This window comes from Moschus berezovskii, chromosome 3, assembly GCF_049115385.1.
Source record: "Moschus berezovskii isolate FMDL1 chromosome 3, NW_MosBer_1.0, whole genome shotgun sequence".
NCBI lineage: Eukaryota > Metazoa > Chordata > Mammalia > Artiodactyla > Moschidae > Moschus > Moschus berezovskii.
In genome coordinates this window covers 75,644,073-75,659,928 of record NC_142462.1, presented here as the reverse complement: position 1 = coordinate 75,659,928, position 15,856 = coordinate 75,644,073, and the positions used below count along the sequence as shown (strand labels likewise).

Here is a 15,856-nt window from a genome sequence, read left to right as displayed (position 1 = left end):
ATGGGGCAGCACACATTAAACATATTCCTTGGCTTGTGCCTCAGTCACAGTTCAGTAGGGACCTTACCGCTAAGGATTCTGTCTTGTGATTTGCTAATCCTTTTCTAGTAACATTGCTTTCAAGCTTAACTGAGCACACTTCCTTCTTTCAAAACAGGTAATGCACTTGCAGTGCTGAAAGGGTGAACAGCATTCTTGAATCACATACAGAAAACTTCTGCTTGATTTGATTTAATCATTAGGTATGTTTCTGAAAGAAAAGTTTCAGAGCAAATTGTTGCATATTAAATACTCTCCAGTAACTTTTAGCATGATATTCTTCAGGGGAGTGGGGTGGAAACAACGGGCCCCAACCAACAATAATGACAGTGAATTTTAAGACTCTCTACTCATTATTTTCCAAAAGCACTTGGAAGTGATTGACTTCTAGAGTCTGTTCATAGCACTTTCCTACACAGCCAATGAAAGAAGTTAATCAAGGAGAAACTAACATTTACTGAGTGCCTATTACGTGTCTGGCACTGTGCTGGGGGCTTAATAAATGTATTGTCTCAGGCAAAGAAGAAGATGGGATGAATTGAGAGAGTACCATTGACATATATAACTACCATGTGTAAAAAAGATAACTAGTGGGAAGCTGCAATATAACACAGGGAGCCCTGTGACATTCTGTGACAACCTGGAAGAATGGGAAGGGGTAGGGAAGCTCACAAGGGAGGAGATATGTACATACTTACGGCTGACTCGTGTTGCTGCATGGCAAAAACCAACACAACTTTGTAAAGAAGAATTATGAATAAATTTAAAAAAAATTTTTTTAAATATATTGTCTGCTTAAATCTTGGCAACCATCCAGAGAAGTGCGTACTATTATCCCCACTTTACATTTAAGGAAACCAGAGCCTAAAGATATTAAGTAATTTCCCCAAAGCCACACAGCTCGTAATTCAAAGCAACCATCAAGTCTTTACACAAGAAATGTATATAATTACAATTCCCAGTGTTATTTTGAGCTTTGAGTGCTCTGTGATTCCATAGGGCTTTAATGTGCAAGCAACCACATATGATTTAGCATTGTTCTAAGTGGGAAACTTAGAAGATGATGACCTAATTCGAATTTTTTCAGTGTGACTACCTCTTTTGATATAATAACCTTGATACCAACAAACATTTATTGATCTAATGATTAACTAAATGGCAATATGAGATTCAAATAGAAATATAAGAACACTGTATTAAGGAAAGAGTAATTGAAACTTAGTCAAAATAATTGTACCTCTTATGCTCTTGTGACCTTGAGCAAACTGCTTCAACTTTCTAAGATAAAACTGTAGAACTTGTAATCTCTCTCTCAGGGTTGCTCTGCCATTAAAAAAAAAAGTGGGAAGAACAGTAACCACTTTTGGATAAACACATAGCAAAGTGAAAGCCCAGAGTAAGCATCTAAAATCTGAAGCAGTTTCCCCCACTATGTAAGTTAAATTACATCAAATAGGTGAACCTGAATGTTCCTGGAGAGTGAACAGTGTAAGATTTACCTGTCTTGGCACTGCACAGAAAGCTGAGTCCCAAAACTTTGATGCACCTTTTCTAACAGCCTGTGATAGAAAAGCAGCTATTTCTTATGGATTTCTGACTCAGACAGTAAAGAATTTGCCTCCTATGCAGGAGATTTGGGTTTGATCCCTGGGTCAGGAAGATCCCCTGGAGACAGGAATGGCTACCCACTCCAGTATTCTTGTCTGGAGAATCCTATGGACAGAAGAACCTGGTGGGCTACAGTCTATGGGATCACAAAGAGTCAGACACGACTGAGCAACTTTCACTTTAAAGTTTGACATTGGCTTTGAAGCAGGTGAGGAAACCAAAAGATTCCTTCCCTGCATCATGTTACCCTCCCATCAGATATCCACCTCATGCCTGTACACATGTGACCTAGTGAGCTGACACAGCAACAAAGCACAAAAGAGAAAATAAAATCTGACGAATGGAGCATAACCAAATCGACTCTTTGAAAAGGGAAATGAACAACGGCAGAAGGCAAATCACCTTTAACAGGATCTAGTTTACCCTGGCCCTGACCTGGATCCAGGTGACCAGCCAGAGAACACCACACACAACTTTTATTTACATCAGTGATTTTCTGATAAACACTAAAGTGGCAACACTAAAGTGGCATTATCTTTGTTTCCTGAGAGAGTCAGGATGTGCTGTGGAACCGTGTTCTGAAATGTCATGTCCTTTAAATCATTCATTTATTCCCCAAGTACAATATTTAATAAAATATCAGCTGCCATCCTCTGGTATTACACTGTTCTGCCCAATTCACACCTTACCCCCTAACCTCCTCTCCTTCAATGTATATTGCAACATGATAGTACTCTTCCAGTTTTAAGGAAAACACAAAAATGTATCAGGTAATTTGGCATACCTACTGTTTTCACTCCTCAGAATTAAAGAAAATTAGGCTATTCCTTTTTTATATAACTTTTAAAAATTAATTTGGTTTCATTGGGTCTTAGTTGCGGCAGACACAATCTTTGTTGCATCAGGCAGGATCTTTCACTGCAGCACAGACTCTCTAGTTGTGGCATACTGGCTCACTTGCTTCACGGCATGTAGGTTCTTAGTTCCCTAACCAGGGATCAAACCCATGTCCCTGAATTACAAGATGGATTCTTTACTACTGGACCACCAGGGAAGTCCTCAAATCAGGCTATTCTTATGAATAATAACCAATTAAAACTTTATTTCACTGCCACTTTTATAACATTTCTTTTTACAAGTCAGTCATATTATAACCAAGAAAACATTCCTATTTATGCATTGGATGGTCACACATTCAACAATATTAAAAACTATTATTGTCAGGTAGATGCCAAGTCCTAAAGACTCATAGTAACCTGTTCTAGTACTCCCCAGGTGGCGCTCGTAGCAAAGAACCCACCTGCTAATATGGGAGATGTAAGAGACTTGAGTTCAATCCCTGGGTTGGAAAGATGCCCTGGAGGAGGGCAGAGCAATCCACTTCAGTAATCCTTGCCTGGAGAATCCCTTGGACAAGGGATCCTGACAGGCTACAGTCCATGGGGGTCACAAGGACACAAATAAAGCAACTTAGCACACACGCATGCCAAGTGCTCATGGAGAGACATAGCAGAGTGCTGAGTCAGTCTCTGGACTCTGAAGCCAGTTTTCCTGGGGTCAAAAGCTGACTCTAGTACTTACTGGCTGTGTGACCTTGGGCAAGTAACTTAAGTTCTTAGTGTCTCAGTTACCTCATCTATAATAATAATAGTGCCTGTTTCATAAGGGCTTTTAGGATGATTAAATAACTTAGTATTTATAAAGCAATTAGAACTATACGTAGCACCTAGAAAGTGTTCTGTAAATGATCGCTAAATACACTGGGACTCGTTTTCTAGTGAGGGAGTCAGACAATAAATAAATATGAAAATTACAGCTGAGTCATGGGGACAAACACCAAGCAAACACTTTACAATAAAATGAAAACACACCCACTCCTGCCAGTGGCACACCAGGTTATTTGGTTGAATTCTCCTGTTGGAAAAAGTTGGGCACCAAACCAGTTGTTTTGGTTTCCTCCTGAAGGAAAAGGGACAGAATTTTAAGTGAGTGTAGGGCTCATCCAAAAAAGAGCAATTAATAGAACATCCTTCCCTTGATAAGCATTGGCCCCCAGAGGGTTTGGGCAATCCAGAAGTAAACTATGCTCATCCCCCCCCCAACAGGTCTTCATGGAAAGTTAAGCTAATTTGGAGTAGAAAGATCTGGGGAGGGGAGGGAGGTTTGTCCCAGGTGTGACTATAGGCTAAAAGTCTCTTTTTTTGGTTATCCCAAAACATGACTTATACTAAGCCATGAACTTAGTATACAGTGGCCCCTAAGATCTTGAAAAGAATTTCTAGAAAAAGTGACTTTTGATTAGGTCTTAAATTTTCCTACAAATAATTTTTTAAGGAAAATGAGGAGTATACAATAATATCCAAGAATACTAAGGAACCAGATTCAGAAAAGAGGAGGCTTGGAGAGTTGGGAAGAGTCAGCTGGTGTTGGCTGAATTTCAGAGAGAGGCTGAACTGTACAAATTAGCCTTACTTAGGTCAAGTGTGAAACTGACATGATTAGTAATATTTTGGGACTATAATTTTTATACTTCTAGATGTGCATTCATGTTAACCTGACAGGGCACAGGATGAGATGTTATGAACAGTGGATTCCACCATCAGGCATGGGTGCAATGTCCTCTCTTTAAAAGTTTACAAACTAAATCCAACAAGACTGATGTGAATACACAGAAACAAGAAAAGAAATATCAAATTACCAGTACATGGATAATTATAAAGGAAAACGCCATGGGAGCAGCGAATCTAATTTTCAAAGAATGGAAGAGTATAAAAGAAAGGGATGATGAAAGGGGGAAGGGAGGTTAAGGAAGGGAAGGGAAGAGAGAAGGTGAATGGAGAAAATGTGAAAATAGGGGGCAAAAAGAGTAAAAGGACTAACACCCAAACATCAGCCATGGTCATTCCTGGGTAAAGAGAATGTAAATGATCTGTATTTTCTTCATTTTGATTAGCTCTATGTCTTATATTTTCTCATCGCATGTTTTCCTTGCCCTAGTTGCCACCATAAATGCTTTAAAGAGAGAGCAATTTCTCAGCCTCTGATGCAATGCCAGATTTACTAAAATTGCAAATGCCAGGTTTAAATTCTAAAGTTTCTCTTTTAATTTCTAGTATGCAAACCTTGCTCTCTAGAAATTCATTTCCTTTGTCTTTTAGTGTAATCATTTATTGCACTTAAAAGTCACCTGAGAAATAAACAATACAATTTTTTTAAAAGAAACTGTCTTTTCTCAAACCATCAACACATTTCTGAAAAATTTAAAATGACAAGAAAAAAATATTATGAAGAAATGTAAATACTGCCCAATCTAAGCATATTTAAATTGAAAGTCACGACTACTCACTGGGTAGATAAATCAACTTTTAAATGTATCTACACTGTATTCATGATTTACCAATGTGGGGGTTTAGGACCACCCCCACCACCATGTTTTCCTTATAGAAACAAACAGCAGGATTCCTAGATCAATAGTTACATAATTAAACCATATTGTTTATCATTAACTCTCTTTTCTTGTTTTTTTTGCGTGGGATTGGTTATGAAAATTTTTGTAAATTTAAACAATTCTAGATTCAAAAATGGAGGAAAATAAGTTTTAATTGTTTTGATTTAAAACTCTGTCTTTAAAAGTCAAACTACCATGATATCTCAGATAGTCTGATCAACCTCATCTTTTGGATTTACCCAGCATTTTGGATTTACCAAGGTTTGTACATATACCTTTATCTACTCATTCCCTTAAGTCCAAGCCTTTTCAGTGAGAGTGCCTTCTTTTGCAGATGCATCCCCCGCCTCTAAAAACTTCCCCATTACTTAAACATTTAACTAAATCATTCTTCCAGGAAGAACTGTTCAGACTGATCAGGAAAAAATGTGACAACACTACCTGTTTGCCTTTTGAACAATATCTTTTTTTCTATAATCTACTAGATTATATCAAGGAGGAATGTTTTGGGCTGCAAGCAGCAGAAAACTGTGGTTGTAAAGCTGTGGTTAAATCATAGGAATCCATATTATCTCACTGAATTAGTAGTCAGGAGATAGATCATTCCAGCGCTCCTTCAGGGGCTCACCCGTATCACAGAAAATACTTGTTCTATTTGTCCCACTCCCGTGTCATCATCCGTAGTGTGCTGGGCTTTATTTCCATGTCCATTGCCTCACTGTTGCATGAGGGCAGCTGCACACCCTCACACTGTGCTGCAACATGAAAATCAAGGATATCGCAAAAGATGTTCTTCTGTCAGAAGGCTCTGTCCTCATTCAGGAAGGAGCATTTCCAGAAGTCTTCCTTATAGCCTCTGAAGTCAGAACTGGACCATGTGTGCGCTCCTAGTTACAAGGAAGTCTGTAAAAGTATCTCTCCTTTAAGCCTCTAATTAAACTCAGGCTCCTCTTTTGTATGAACTGAATGAAAGAGTGTCCTGTTGACTTTACCTCCTAAATCTCTTCGGCATAAATCTCATTCTCCTCAGTGGTAAAAGAATCTGCCTGCCAACGCAGGAGACGCGGGAGACAGGAGTTCGTTCCCTGGGCTGGGATGATCCCCTGGAGGAGGAAATGGCAACCCACTCCAGTATTCTTACCTGGAGAATTCAATGGACAGAGGAGCCTGGCGGGCTACAGTTCACGGGGTTGTAAAGAGGGAAACACAACTAAATAGAGTGACTGAGCATGGCACACGTTCTCCTCACCATCCACACTTCCAGCACTCTCCCAGAAGCCATCAAAATATCCCACCGGAAGTATTCCAACAGCTCCTACGTGGTTTTCCCATAGCCCCATCTTGTCCCTCTTCCATTTACTCTGTGCAGCTTCAGTGATACTTTAAATGCAGATCTTACCATGTTCCTTCCCCTTTGATGAATTACGTTCAAAAATCCTACAAGTGACAGGGTCCTGAATGGCCTGCTCACACCCATCTTTCTAGCTTTGGCTCTTGCAGTGCTTCAGCTCACTTTGCACTCAGATCACACTGGCCTCTTCACTCCTTAAAAATCCTAAACTCCTTCACAGCTCACGGTTTTTGTGTGTGCCCTTCCCTCTACCTGGAGTGATCACCCATTCTCCATCTCCCTAGTCCCTTCTCCCTCATTTCTTCTTAGTTCTCAGGTCTCCATTTTAATGTTTTTACTGCACTCAAGGGTTATGTGTAAGGTGTTAGCAAACCAATGAAACATAGAAATATTCAAAAAGTTGTTAAATACAAATGGGAGGGATGTAAGAGACTGAACTTATTTAATTTCAGCGGTTCGATGTTGATCTATTAAGAAAATGCTGGCCCTCTGTTCATTCATGCTTGATGAGGAGCCATTTGGCAGGACTCATTTTCTTTTCCTAAATGTTTTTGTTTTTTTTTTTCCTTCACCGATTTGATCAACAAACAACATAGCAACCCAGCTCTACCACTTTTGAGCTGCGAGGGTTCCTCAGACTGGGCCTTCCTCCTTGGTCCAGTGTCTTCTCTGTAACAGAATGGAACTATGACAACTTGTCCTGTCCTTCTATCACAGTTGGTGGCTTATCTTTGTTCCATTCTGGTGCTGACATTGTAAGTTTTCTCTCTAAAATTAATTCCAATAAATATATGAAAATACATCACTTTCAAATACATGCTGCTGTGGTTATCATTTTAAAAATCCAAGAATGTTAAACGAAAGTTAAAAATATAAAGTATTTGTATTTTTACCATATTTCATAAACTGAAACCATCTATAAGAATTTCTGGAGAAGGCAATGGCACCCCACTCCAGTACTCTTGCCTGGGAAATCCCATGGACGGAGGAGCTTGGTAGGCTACAGTTCATGGGCTCGCTAAGAGTCGGACACAACTGAGCGACTTCCATTTCACTTTTCACTTTCATGCATTGGAGAAGGAAATGGCAGCCCACTCCAGTGTTCTTGCCTGGAGAATCCCAGGGATGGGGGAGCCTGGTGGGCTGCCGTCTGTGGGGTTGCACAGAGTCGGACACGACTGACCCGACTTAGCAGCAGCAGCACCATAAGAATTTCTATTAATTCCAAATTTTAAGTTATGGAATACCTAGGTATCATGTCTTCCACTACTTTCACCCCTTTGGCAAGTCCTCAGAACCAACATGCTGGGATGTCAGTTGCTCCAGTCCTTCAGAGAAGTTACACACTGAGCTCAGGGAGCAGCAAAACAGTTCTTTGAAAAAGAAATGCATCCTGGAAGATGAAGCCGGTTGCACCTCTGCCTTGAAAATTCCCTATGTCAAAGCCTTTCTGTCCAGGTAACAAAAACCACCCATTTGTTCCTGGGAACAAAAGCCTCCTGAAACTTGACCGGCAATGGGCAGGTTCACTTACTTGACTTCCAGCTCTGGGCTGGATTTGTACTCCCCGAGTGCAGTGGCGGTCCACAGACTTCCAGACCCGAGAAAAGGTAATTCCCATGCTCACTGAGTCGTGCTAAGAGCCCGACACTGAGGGGCAAGCTGTGGTATAAGGTGCAGATAAAACCCCCGGGAGCCGGAGGCAGATCTCCGGGGTACAAATACAGCTCTACCAAGTACCAGCCGTGTAACCTTGGGCAACCGTTTACCTTTCGCAGCTAAGTTGTCCTCGCCTGTCAACTGAGGATAATCATAGTTCTTACCTCCTAGGGTTGCTGGGAGGAGGAGTAAATGAGTTAATCCACAGAAAGCGCTTGGAACAGCGCCTGGCTAGCACATAACGAACTTGTTAATGTTACAGCCTTTCAACTCAGGGCGCCTGCAGCTCTGCAATATTTTGCCTGGTTATGGAATGGCTCCTGGGAGTTAGAAAACTTGAGATTCCAGGAGCTGAGTGGCCACAGCAGGGGAACCGGAGAGTAAAGGGAAAAAGAAATTGGTGTAGGGGCAGAGGGAGAACTGCGATGACTTTTGTCCACCGGCGCCCACCTGCAGCCTTGATCTCCCGGCCTCTGTTTCTTCTTCCAGGAGTCCGGCTCCGGAGCGGCACACACGGAGCCTTTCTCCAATCAGACATCCCAAGGCTGGCGCCACGTATGCGACCTGGTCCAATCTCGTCCCTGGAGGGCGGGAACGCGAACTTTCTACCTGCACCTGTGGCTGCAGTGGCCGCCTCCTGGGTTCTTTTTTTATTTTTATTTTTTTTCTTTTCTTTTCTTTCTTCCCGCTGCCCCGGAGTTCTGGTTTCCAGAATCACTTGGCGAATAACCAGCAGGTGGGCAGATGTCTTCTCCCGCGCTGAACCGACGCGGTAGGGAGGTTCAATGCTTCATAGTGAGCAGTTGAGGTTCCATCTTCCGGCCGCTCCCGGGCGGTGCTACCAGGGAAAAGGGACTCGTCCGAGAATGAGACTACTAGACGGGAAAACTTGCCTGGCCATTCACCTGGGGCAGTGAGCCTGTCACCCACTCACCGCGGGGCCCTCCAGCCGGATCCAACCACACCTGGAGCTCCGGGCTACTGTCGCCGCTGCGCCAGGAAATCGGAGGCGCCAGGGGAGACTAGCCGCAGCAATCGGCTTAGCTGGACTGCAGCGATTTCGGCTGGCACACCTTTCAGAAAGAAGCCCGACCTCTCCAAGACCGCACAGAGGAACGCCGCTCCCCGACTTCCAGATTAACCCAAGCGCACGCGATCCCGACTCTGCCCGGGAAGAGAGGCGCGGAGCCACGGGGTCCAGGGAAGCCTGAGCAGGTGAGCGATGGGGTGATCTCCGTCCTCCAAGACAGAGCTTACTCCGGGGTGTCCCCCTGGGGAGTTCCCCCAGCTCCCGAGGAGAAGTTGTTAGAAGCAGGCGCTCTGCGTAATTTGCAATCTTTTCCTTGAGCAATACGTGCATAGCCCTTCTGTGCATACAAAGTTGATTGTGGAGAAGACAGCGTAGGGTAGAAGACAGAAAGCAGCATCAGAACAGCCACCACTATCACTATCACCACCATCAGTGAACAACTTGGGGGTGCTTTTCCGATCTATAAAGTGGAGGGAGAATGGACGTTTGCAAATCCATTGCAAACTGTGCCAGAGGGTGTGGGTGCCTTCAGCAGGGAAAGAACTTTTGGCCATTTTTTTTTCTTCTATTGTTTTCAAGTCGCAGCCCGAGTGTGCCCTCGGGGAGTCTTGGGGAGAAGCCGGTGCCAAGGTCTCCCGGCTCAGCCGAGGCCGCGGCGGCCTCTGGCGTAGGCGTTCGGGTTCTCTCCCGGCGGTTTGGGGAGGAGAGTTTCTAACCACAAACACCGCCGAAGTTTCGCTCTCCAGCGCCGGCGAATCCCAGGAGCGTCGCGCGCGTGGGATGGGAAGGAGCCCAGCGGAAACCTGGAAATGAGCCGCGGCGCCAGCGAATCCTACTCATTCGTGGAGTTAGTGCGGTGTAGACCCAGCACAGAATGTGGGCCGAGAAGTCTCGCTTCTGCTATTCGCACCTTAAGTGCTAGTAACACTTTTTGCCTTTTCTTTCCGCTGTGTGCTGTTTTAAAAGCTGGGAGGAGGGCAGATTGGAGTTCCGCTGTGCGCCCTCTCCTTTGGAGGAGGGAATTGCTCAAGGAAAAGAACAGAAGCCTTTAATTTGAACTAAAAATCCCGAGTTGCCTAGTACACACAGACTCGGTGCATATTTTAATACAGAACTAAGGAAAGAGGTACTTGGGCTCATCTCAACTGCCGACCGGGGGTGGCTTCAAAGAGACGCAAGATTGGTCTTTGGGGAATAAAAGGAAGAGTAGGACGGCGGTTTTCAAGGGAAGTCTAGACATGCTTCTCTGAAAGTCACAAGGCAGACGTTTGGTCAAAAGCAGAATTTAAAAGAAACAAAACAAAACACCACGAGCTTGTCTCTCGCTCTTGCTGGTCTGTAAATCCCCAGCCCCCGCCCCCGAAAAATGACATCGAAAAAGGATCCAGGGACAAAAGTCTAGGGAGCAAAAACCTTTGAGGGAAATTTCGGAACTGTCTGCGGTCTACTGTTTGTGCTCACCTACAGCGGGGACGCGCTTGCGTCCGGGCGCCCTCCTCCCACGTGTTGCTCTGGACCGGGTGGGTCACCTTTGGGCGTCGTTTACAATGGGGCAGACTGACAGGATGGGCCTTTTTCTCTCTGGGGCCTGCTTAATCCAGAAGCCCCGGCACCCACCCCTGGGTGGCCCTCGAGCGCGGACCACTGCCCTATCCTGGAAGCCGGGCAGCGCCAAGACTCCGTCTCCAGACCAGAAGGCGGCGCCCGGGAGGCGGTTCGTCCGCCTGCGCTCTGGGGGGCGCGGCGAGGCGCTCTGAACGCCGGCGGCTGCGGACCAGCGGACCCCAGCCGATCCGGCGCCCGCTGAAGCACAGGACAGGAAGTGGGATTGGGGCGCACGTGACTTCGACAAACCCAGTAACCAAGTTTTGTTTTCTTCCCCAGCACAAGCCGCTGGCCTCTGCTCCCAGCCCGCAGCCCGCTCGCGAGAGGCCGGGGCAGGGTCGGGTGGACCCGAGAGCAGCTGCAGCCGCCGAGGCCCTTCCCCGCGCCCCGCGCCCCTCGGCCGGCCTGCCATGGCCGACGGCGGCGGCACCGGCAGCTCGGGCTCCTGGTGGAATTCGCTAACGAACAGCAGGAAGAAGAACAAGGAGGCCGCCGGGGGTGCGCAGCCGCCAGCCCAGCCTGCCCCCGGGGAACCCGCGCCGCCCGTCCAGGACTGGACGAGCAGCTCCCGGGAGAATCAGCACCCTAGTCTCCTCGGGGGCGCCGGCGAGCCCCACAAGCTGGACAAGTTGGGTGGGGAGAAATCGGGCAACAGCCGCCGAAATTTGAAGATCTCGCGCTCAGGCCGCTTTAAGGAGAAGAGAAAAGTGCGCGCCACTCTGCTCCCCGAGGGAGTCAGGTCCTCGGAGGAAGCGAGCTTCCCTGGTGACCCCCACGACGACAAGCAATAGCCCGAGAGCTCCAGGACTCTCTTCCCATCACACCTCCTCAGCCCCCAGTTCTAAACCCGAGAATTCTGACCCTCCCTGTACGTGGAGTTTCATCCCACCAAATTCAGAATATTCGCACCAGGCCTCCAGATTTTATTGTCCTGGAAACTGAAGTGACAATTGAGTGTTCCGGTAGTCCACGACTCAAGGATGCATTAAATATTTATTCGTGGTAAGAGAAGATACCACAGAGGAACCTGGTATAATTTTTTTTTTTTTCCCAAAAACTTCCGTGGCTTTTGCGTCCCCCATGGAAATGAGAAGCGTACTTCTCTAAGAGACCTTAACTCAACTGAAACTGTGCAGCCTTCCAACAAGGATGGCATACTCTGATTCTGGGCTTGCTATTGGAAAGCAGATCCTAGTGCTATTTTTAATGAGAAATAAAAGAAATGCACTTTGGGAGTATTTCTTCAGGCTTATACCTTAAGTGAAGGGATGGCAGACAGCAGGAATCATTCTTAAGTAGAAGCGTTTTAAATAAGGCAAGATTGCTTTTAATGTTGACCTGCTAAACTGTACTGCCTATTTTAGCGAGGACTATTAAAACTGTTGCACTGTAAGACTTAAGGTGACTTTTGTATTTTTTTTCCATTGCAAAACTGAAACCCATCATACTTAAAAGCAGGCATGCAAAACCCAAAGTGACAGAGTTAATCATTTGCCACATAACCTGACAGCTCCTCTCAAAAAACTGCAGAGGAGAACATGTCTAGAAACTACCAACACCCAAATTGGAATCAGTTAGCTGGATATTCCTATTTATCAACCAGATTGGAGGAAAAGAGGGAGAGGTGTCAACTCATTATTCCTAAATTTTCTTTTTTACTTCAGTGCATCTTCATAAGGTAGAATAAGTCACCATGCTCATAACAGCTCTTTTAAGTATGTTATTAACCTGACTCACAATTATCTAAAAATACTTATTCAAACAGGTGGACTGAACTCTAAGTTTGTGCAGAGTCAGCTTTTTTCCCCACTCACTTTGCTTTAAAAGCTAATTTCGGTATTCTAAAGTATGCATTTACCTAGTTGAAAAGCCTTAAATATCTATCAACCTGAAGATTTTTAACAAAAATCTACCTGTTTGCTTTTGTTACAAACTTTAAGTAAACGAGTAAACGAATACCACTAGCTTCCAGCAAATTATAAGAGCGTTATTGTAGTTAAGATCCCCTGGGATGTTTTCCCACCACAATTCAGCTCATTTATAAACATCTAGAAGTGCATGGGGGCTTCCCAGGTGACTCAGTGGTAAAGAATCCGCCTACCAGTGGAGGAGGCACTGGAGACCGGATTTGATCCCTGGGTTGGGAAGATCCCCTGGAGGAGGGTATGGCAACCCACTCCAGTATTCTTGCTGGAAAATCCCATGGATATAGAAGCGTGGGGGGCTATAGTCCATGGGGTTGTAAAGAGTTGGACACAACTGAGCATGCACACACCCCCAAGAAATGCATAGCAGGGAAATTATAATGATAAAAGTATATATATATATAAATATATACATAATGTGGATAATGAGAGACAAGAGCTTGATTGGAGCTTCTGAATTTATTGTATATAGTTTTTTGTTCTCTCAAATTTGTAACTTATAAAATAACAAACATGTTGATTGTCTAAAGAGCTTTAACAAAGAAACTTGATTAAAATGGCTTAAATGGATTTAAATTAGTGAATCAAGCTTGGATAGCAGCAACCTTATAGAGTATAACCATGTGATACATGAGCACATAACTAAAAACTTACTCCAAAAGAAACTGTTTTCAGGGGGATTATGAACACCTTACCTTCTTAAAAGAGAGTCTGTGAGGTGGTTTTCTTTTTTTTTAATCATGAAGTTTTTTTGGTTTTATATTTGGTACTTGACCAAAGTCTCCTCGGGGTGAGCTTTCTGAATGAGGAGGACGTTACAACAATTTTAAGTGGGCCTACCTAGTGGCTCAGATGGTAAAAAGTACCCGAAATGCACGAGACCTGGGTTTGATCTCTTGGTCAGGAAGAGTCCCCTGAGGGAAAAAATGGCTACCCACTCCAGTATTCTTGCCTGGAAAATCCCATGGATGGAGGAGCCTGGCGGGCTATACCCCATGGCATTGCAAAGAGTCGGACAGGACTGAGCAACTAACACACACATACATACACATACGTACCGCCTCTAGACTTTAATGAAGATGAGGGAGTCAGGATCTTGGACTCATAGAAGTTCATTGTAAGGGAGGAGATTGGGGGCTGACCAGCAGTGGGAGTGAACAGAGCAGAAGCTGTCAAATCAGGCTTTGAAACACCTTCATAAAATATTTTAATTTCTGTAAGTAATCAAAATTAGAGTGGAAAACTACCCAAAATGCTTTTCCTCTCCAAGAAGACCAATAGATTAGATCTGTACCCATTTATAAAATTAAGCTGGCCATTTTATACTTTTAAAATCTTATAGTAACTCTTTCACCCACAGTTTTAATGTTTTAAAGAACTTTTTTTTTTCTTAAAAATTCCTTTAATTCACAAAACATTGGCATTTTCCCAGGTTCTTTGTCTAGTTTTGGATCCCACCCAAGTCTATAATTGCCACACATAATCAATATCAGACATATAGCAGTGGAACTTATTAACAGAACATCTTTCCCCACAGTTCTGAAAGAATTTAAAACCATGCTAATGGAAGTTGTGACAATGAGTGCAATGTACAATCGGCAGTTGAGGTTTGTAATTACATAGTTTTAAAGCAGTCCTAATTATGCAGTGGGAGGAATTCACTGATTTAATCCCAACTCAGAGAAATCAGAAACCAAGCAAAATTGGTGAGACATAAAGATCATGAGTAAGATGAGATAATTTGACAAAGTGTCTTTGCTGGGCTTCATGCGCTCTGCAGATGATTAATTACATTCCCATAACATATATACAGATTTTGAAAATGTATAAACGTCAAGATATTTTATATTAAATAAAGGGAAAATGTTTAAGTTTGGAGTTAATTAGGTTAGAGACTTTTGTTCTCTTAAAGCCCTTTACAAATGAAATTTCACTCACAAGTTTGGAAAAAATTAAAGAAATTCTCATGCCATGCTTTCAAATTATGTGGAAAAGAAAGGACAATAATCTAGCAGTGTGTTTGCTAAATATTTTCATAACCACGATAATTATTAATATATACACAAGGTAGTTTTGGCCCCAGTGACTGTCGTTGCAGTCAGTGGCCAAGCTGTAACTCATATTACAGGTCATTGAATGTCCTTTTATGTTCGTGCTTCTGTTGTTCATCCCATTGTGACTTGCGTTTCAAAAGCAGAGACTCTGTTTTGTATACACTTAGGACATTATGGCTTACCTAACACTTAGAAATAATTTTTTCTGCTTTGAAATGTAATGCAAACCCAGAATGCTGATATTGCTGAGTCCTTAGAAGGGAACTAAAAACTTAATGAACAGTAAGTTTGAAGGGGGAAGCTTTGTCAGAAATAGTTCTCCTGAGATATACCGAAGAAAATTTGGGTGGTTTAAAATAAATAAATAATAAAAATGGGGAGAAATAACTTCAAATAAAAGGCTAACTTGAGGGATTTTTTTGGTGGTCCAGTGGCTAAGACTCCCTGCTCCCAATGTAGGGTGCCCAGGTTCGATCCTGGGTCAGGGAATAAGATCCCACAGGCCACAGCTAAGAGTTGGAATGCCATGACTAAAAGATCCCACATGCCACAACTGAGACCCAGCACAGGAATACAATAAATAAATAATCTTTTTTTAAGGTGAACCAGAAAGGAATAAGATGGGAAAGTGGGGAAGTTAATATCCAGTGATAACAAGGCACCTTTTATGAGGAAAAGAGATAGAGAATATTATTTTTCCTTAGCTGAGAAGAGTGACCAGACCAGAAACAAACACAAAAAGCTGGCTTGATAATGTAAGGATTAGTGATCTTTAAAAACTCTATTTTATCTGTGGAGCATTTTATGATAATTACAGAGAAATACAAGAGATTCTTGGGATAAGCATGAGTATTATCTCCGTGGTAAGCAGAGAATGAGACTAGAGATATTTTATACCCTTGGGTATTGGTATAATAAGGTTCTTAGAGTAGAAACAAGTGTGCAGCCCAGAGCAAACTTTGTCATCGATAAGCTGGCTGTCCCATCACAGCTTTGTTCTTCTCACTTGTTTTCTATTTCTCTAGCCCCATTCACCTTGCCTCGGAGCCATGGCAAAGCAAGTACTTTCCTATCAGGCTCAGAGATGTGGAAGAGGGATTGCTAGGAGGCGCAGGGCCCTCCCCCAGTCTCCTGCAG

General features: G+C 43.6%; 1 protein-coding gene and 1 long non-coding RNA gene across 2 annotated transcripts; one reads left to right on the top strand and one right to left on the bottom strand.

The window, feature by feature from the left end:
- Positions 1-1,183: 1,183 nt before the first annotated feature.
- On the bottom strand, positions 1,184-8,610 carry LOC129552499 (uncharacterized). The gene is made up of 3 exons (XR_008685250.2): positions 8,556-8,610; positions 3,519-3,606; positions 1,184-1,362 (listed from the first exon to the last, which is right to left on the bottom strand). It is a non-coding gene; the product is annotated as an uncharacterized LOC129552499 (long non-coding RNA).
- PRR15 (proline rich 15) lies at positions 7,110-12,140 on the top strand. The gene is made up of 2 exons (XM_055420955.2): positions 7,110-9,320; positions 11,020-12,140. Exon 2 carries the CDS (start codon positions 11,151-11,153, stop codon positions 11,529-11,531), a length of 381 nt encoding a protein of 126 aa, XP_055276930.1. The 5' UTR covers positions 7,110-9,320; positions 11,020-11,150; the 3' UTR covers positions 11,532-12,140.
- Positions 12,141-15,856: the final 3,716 nt, after the last annotated feature.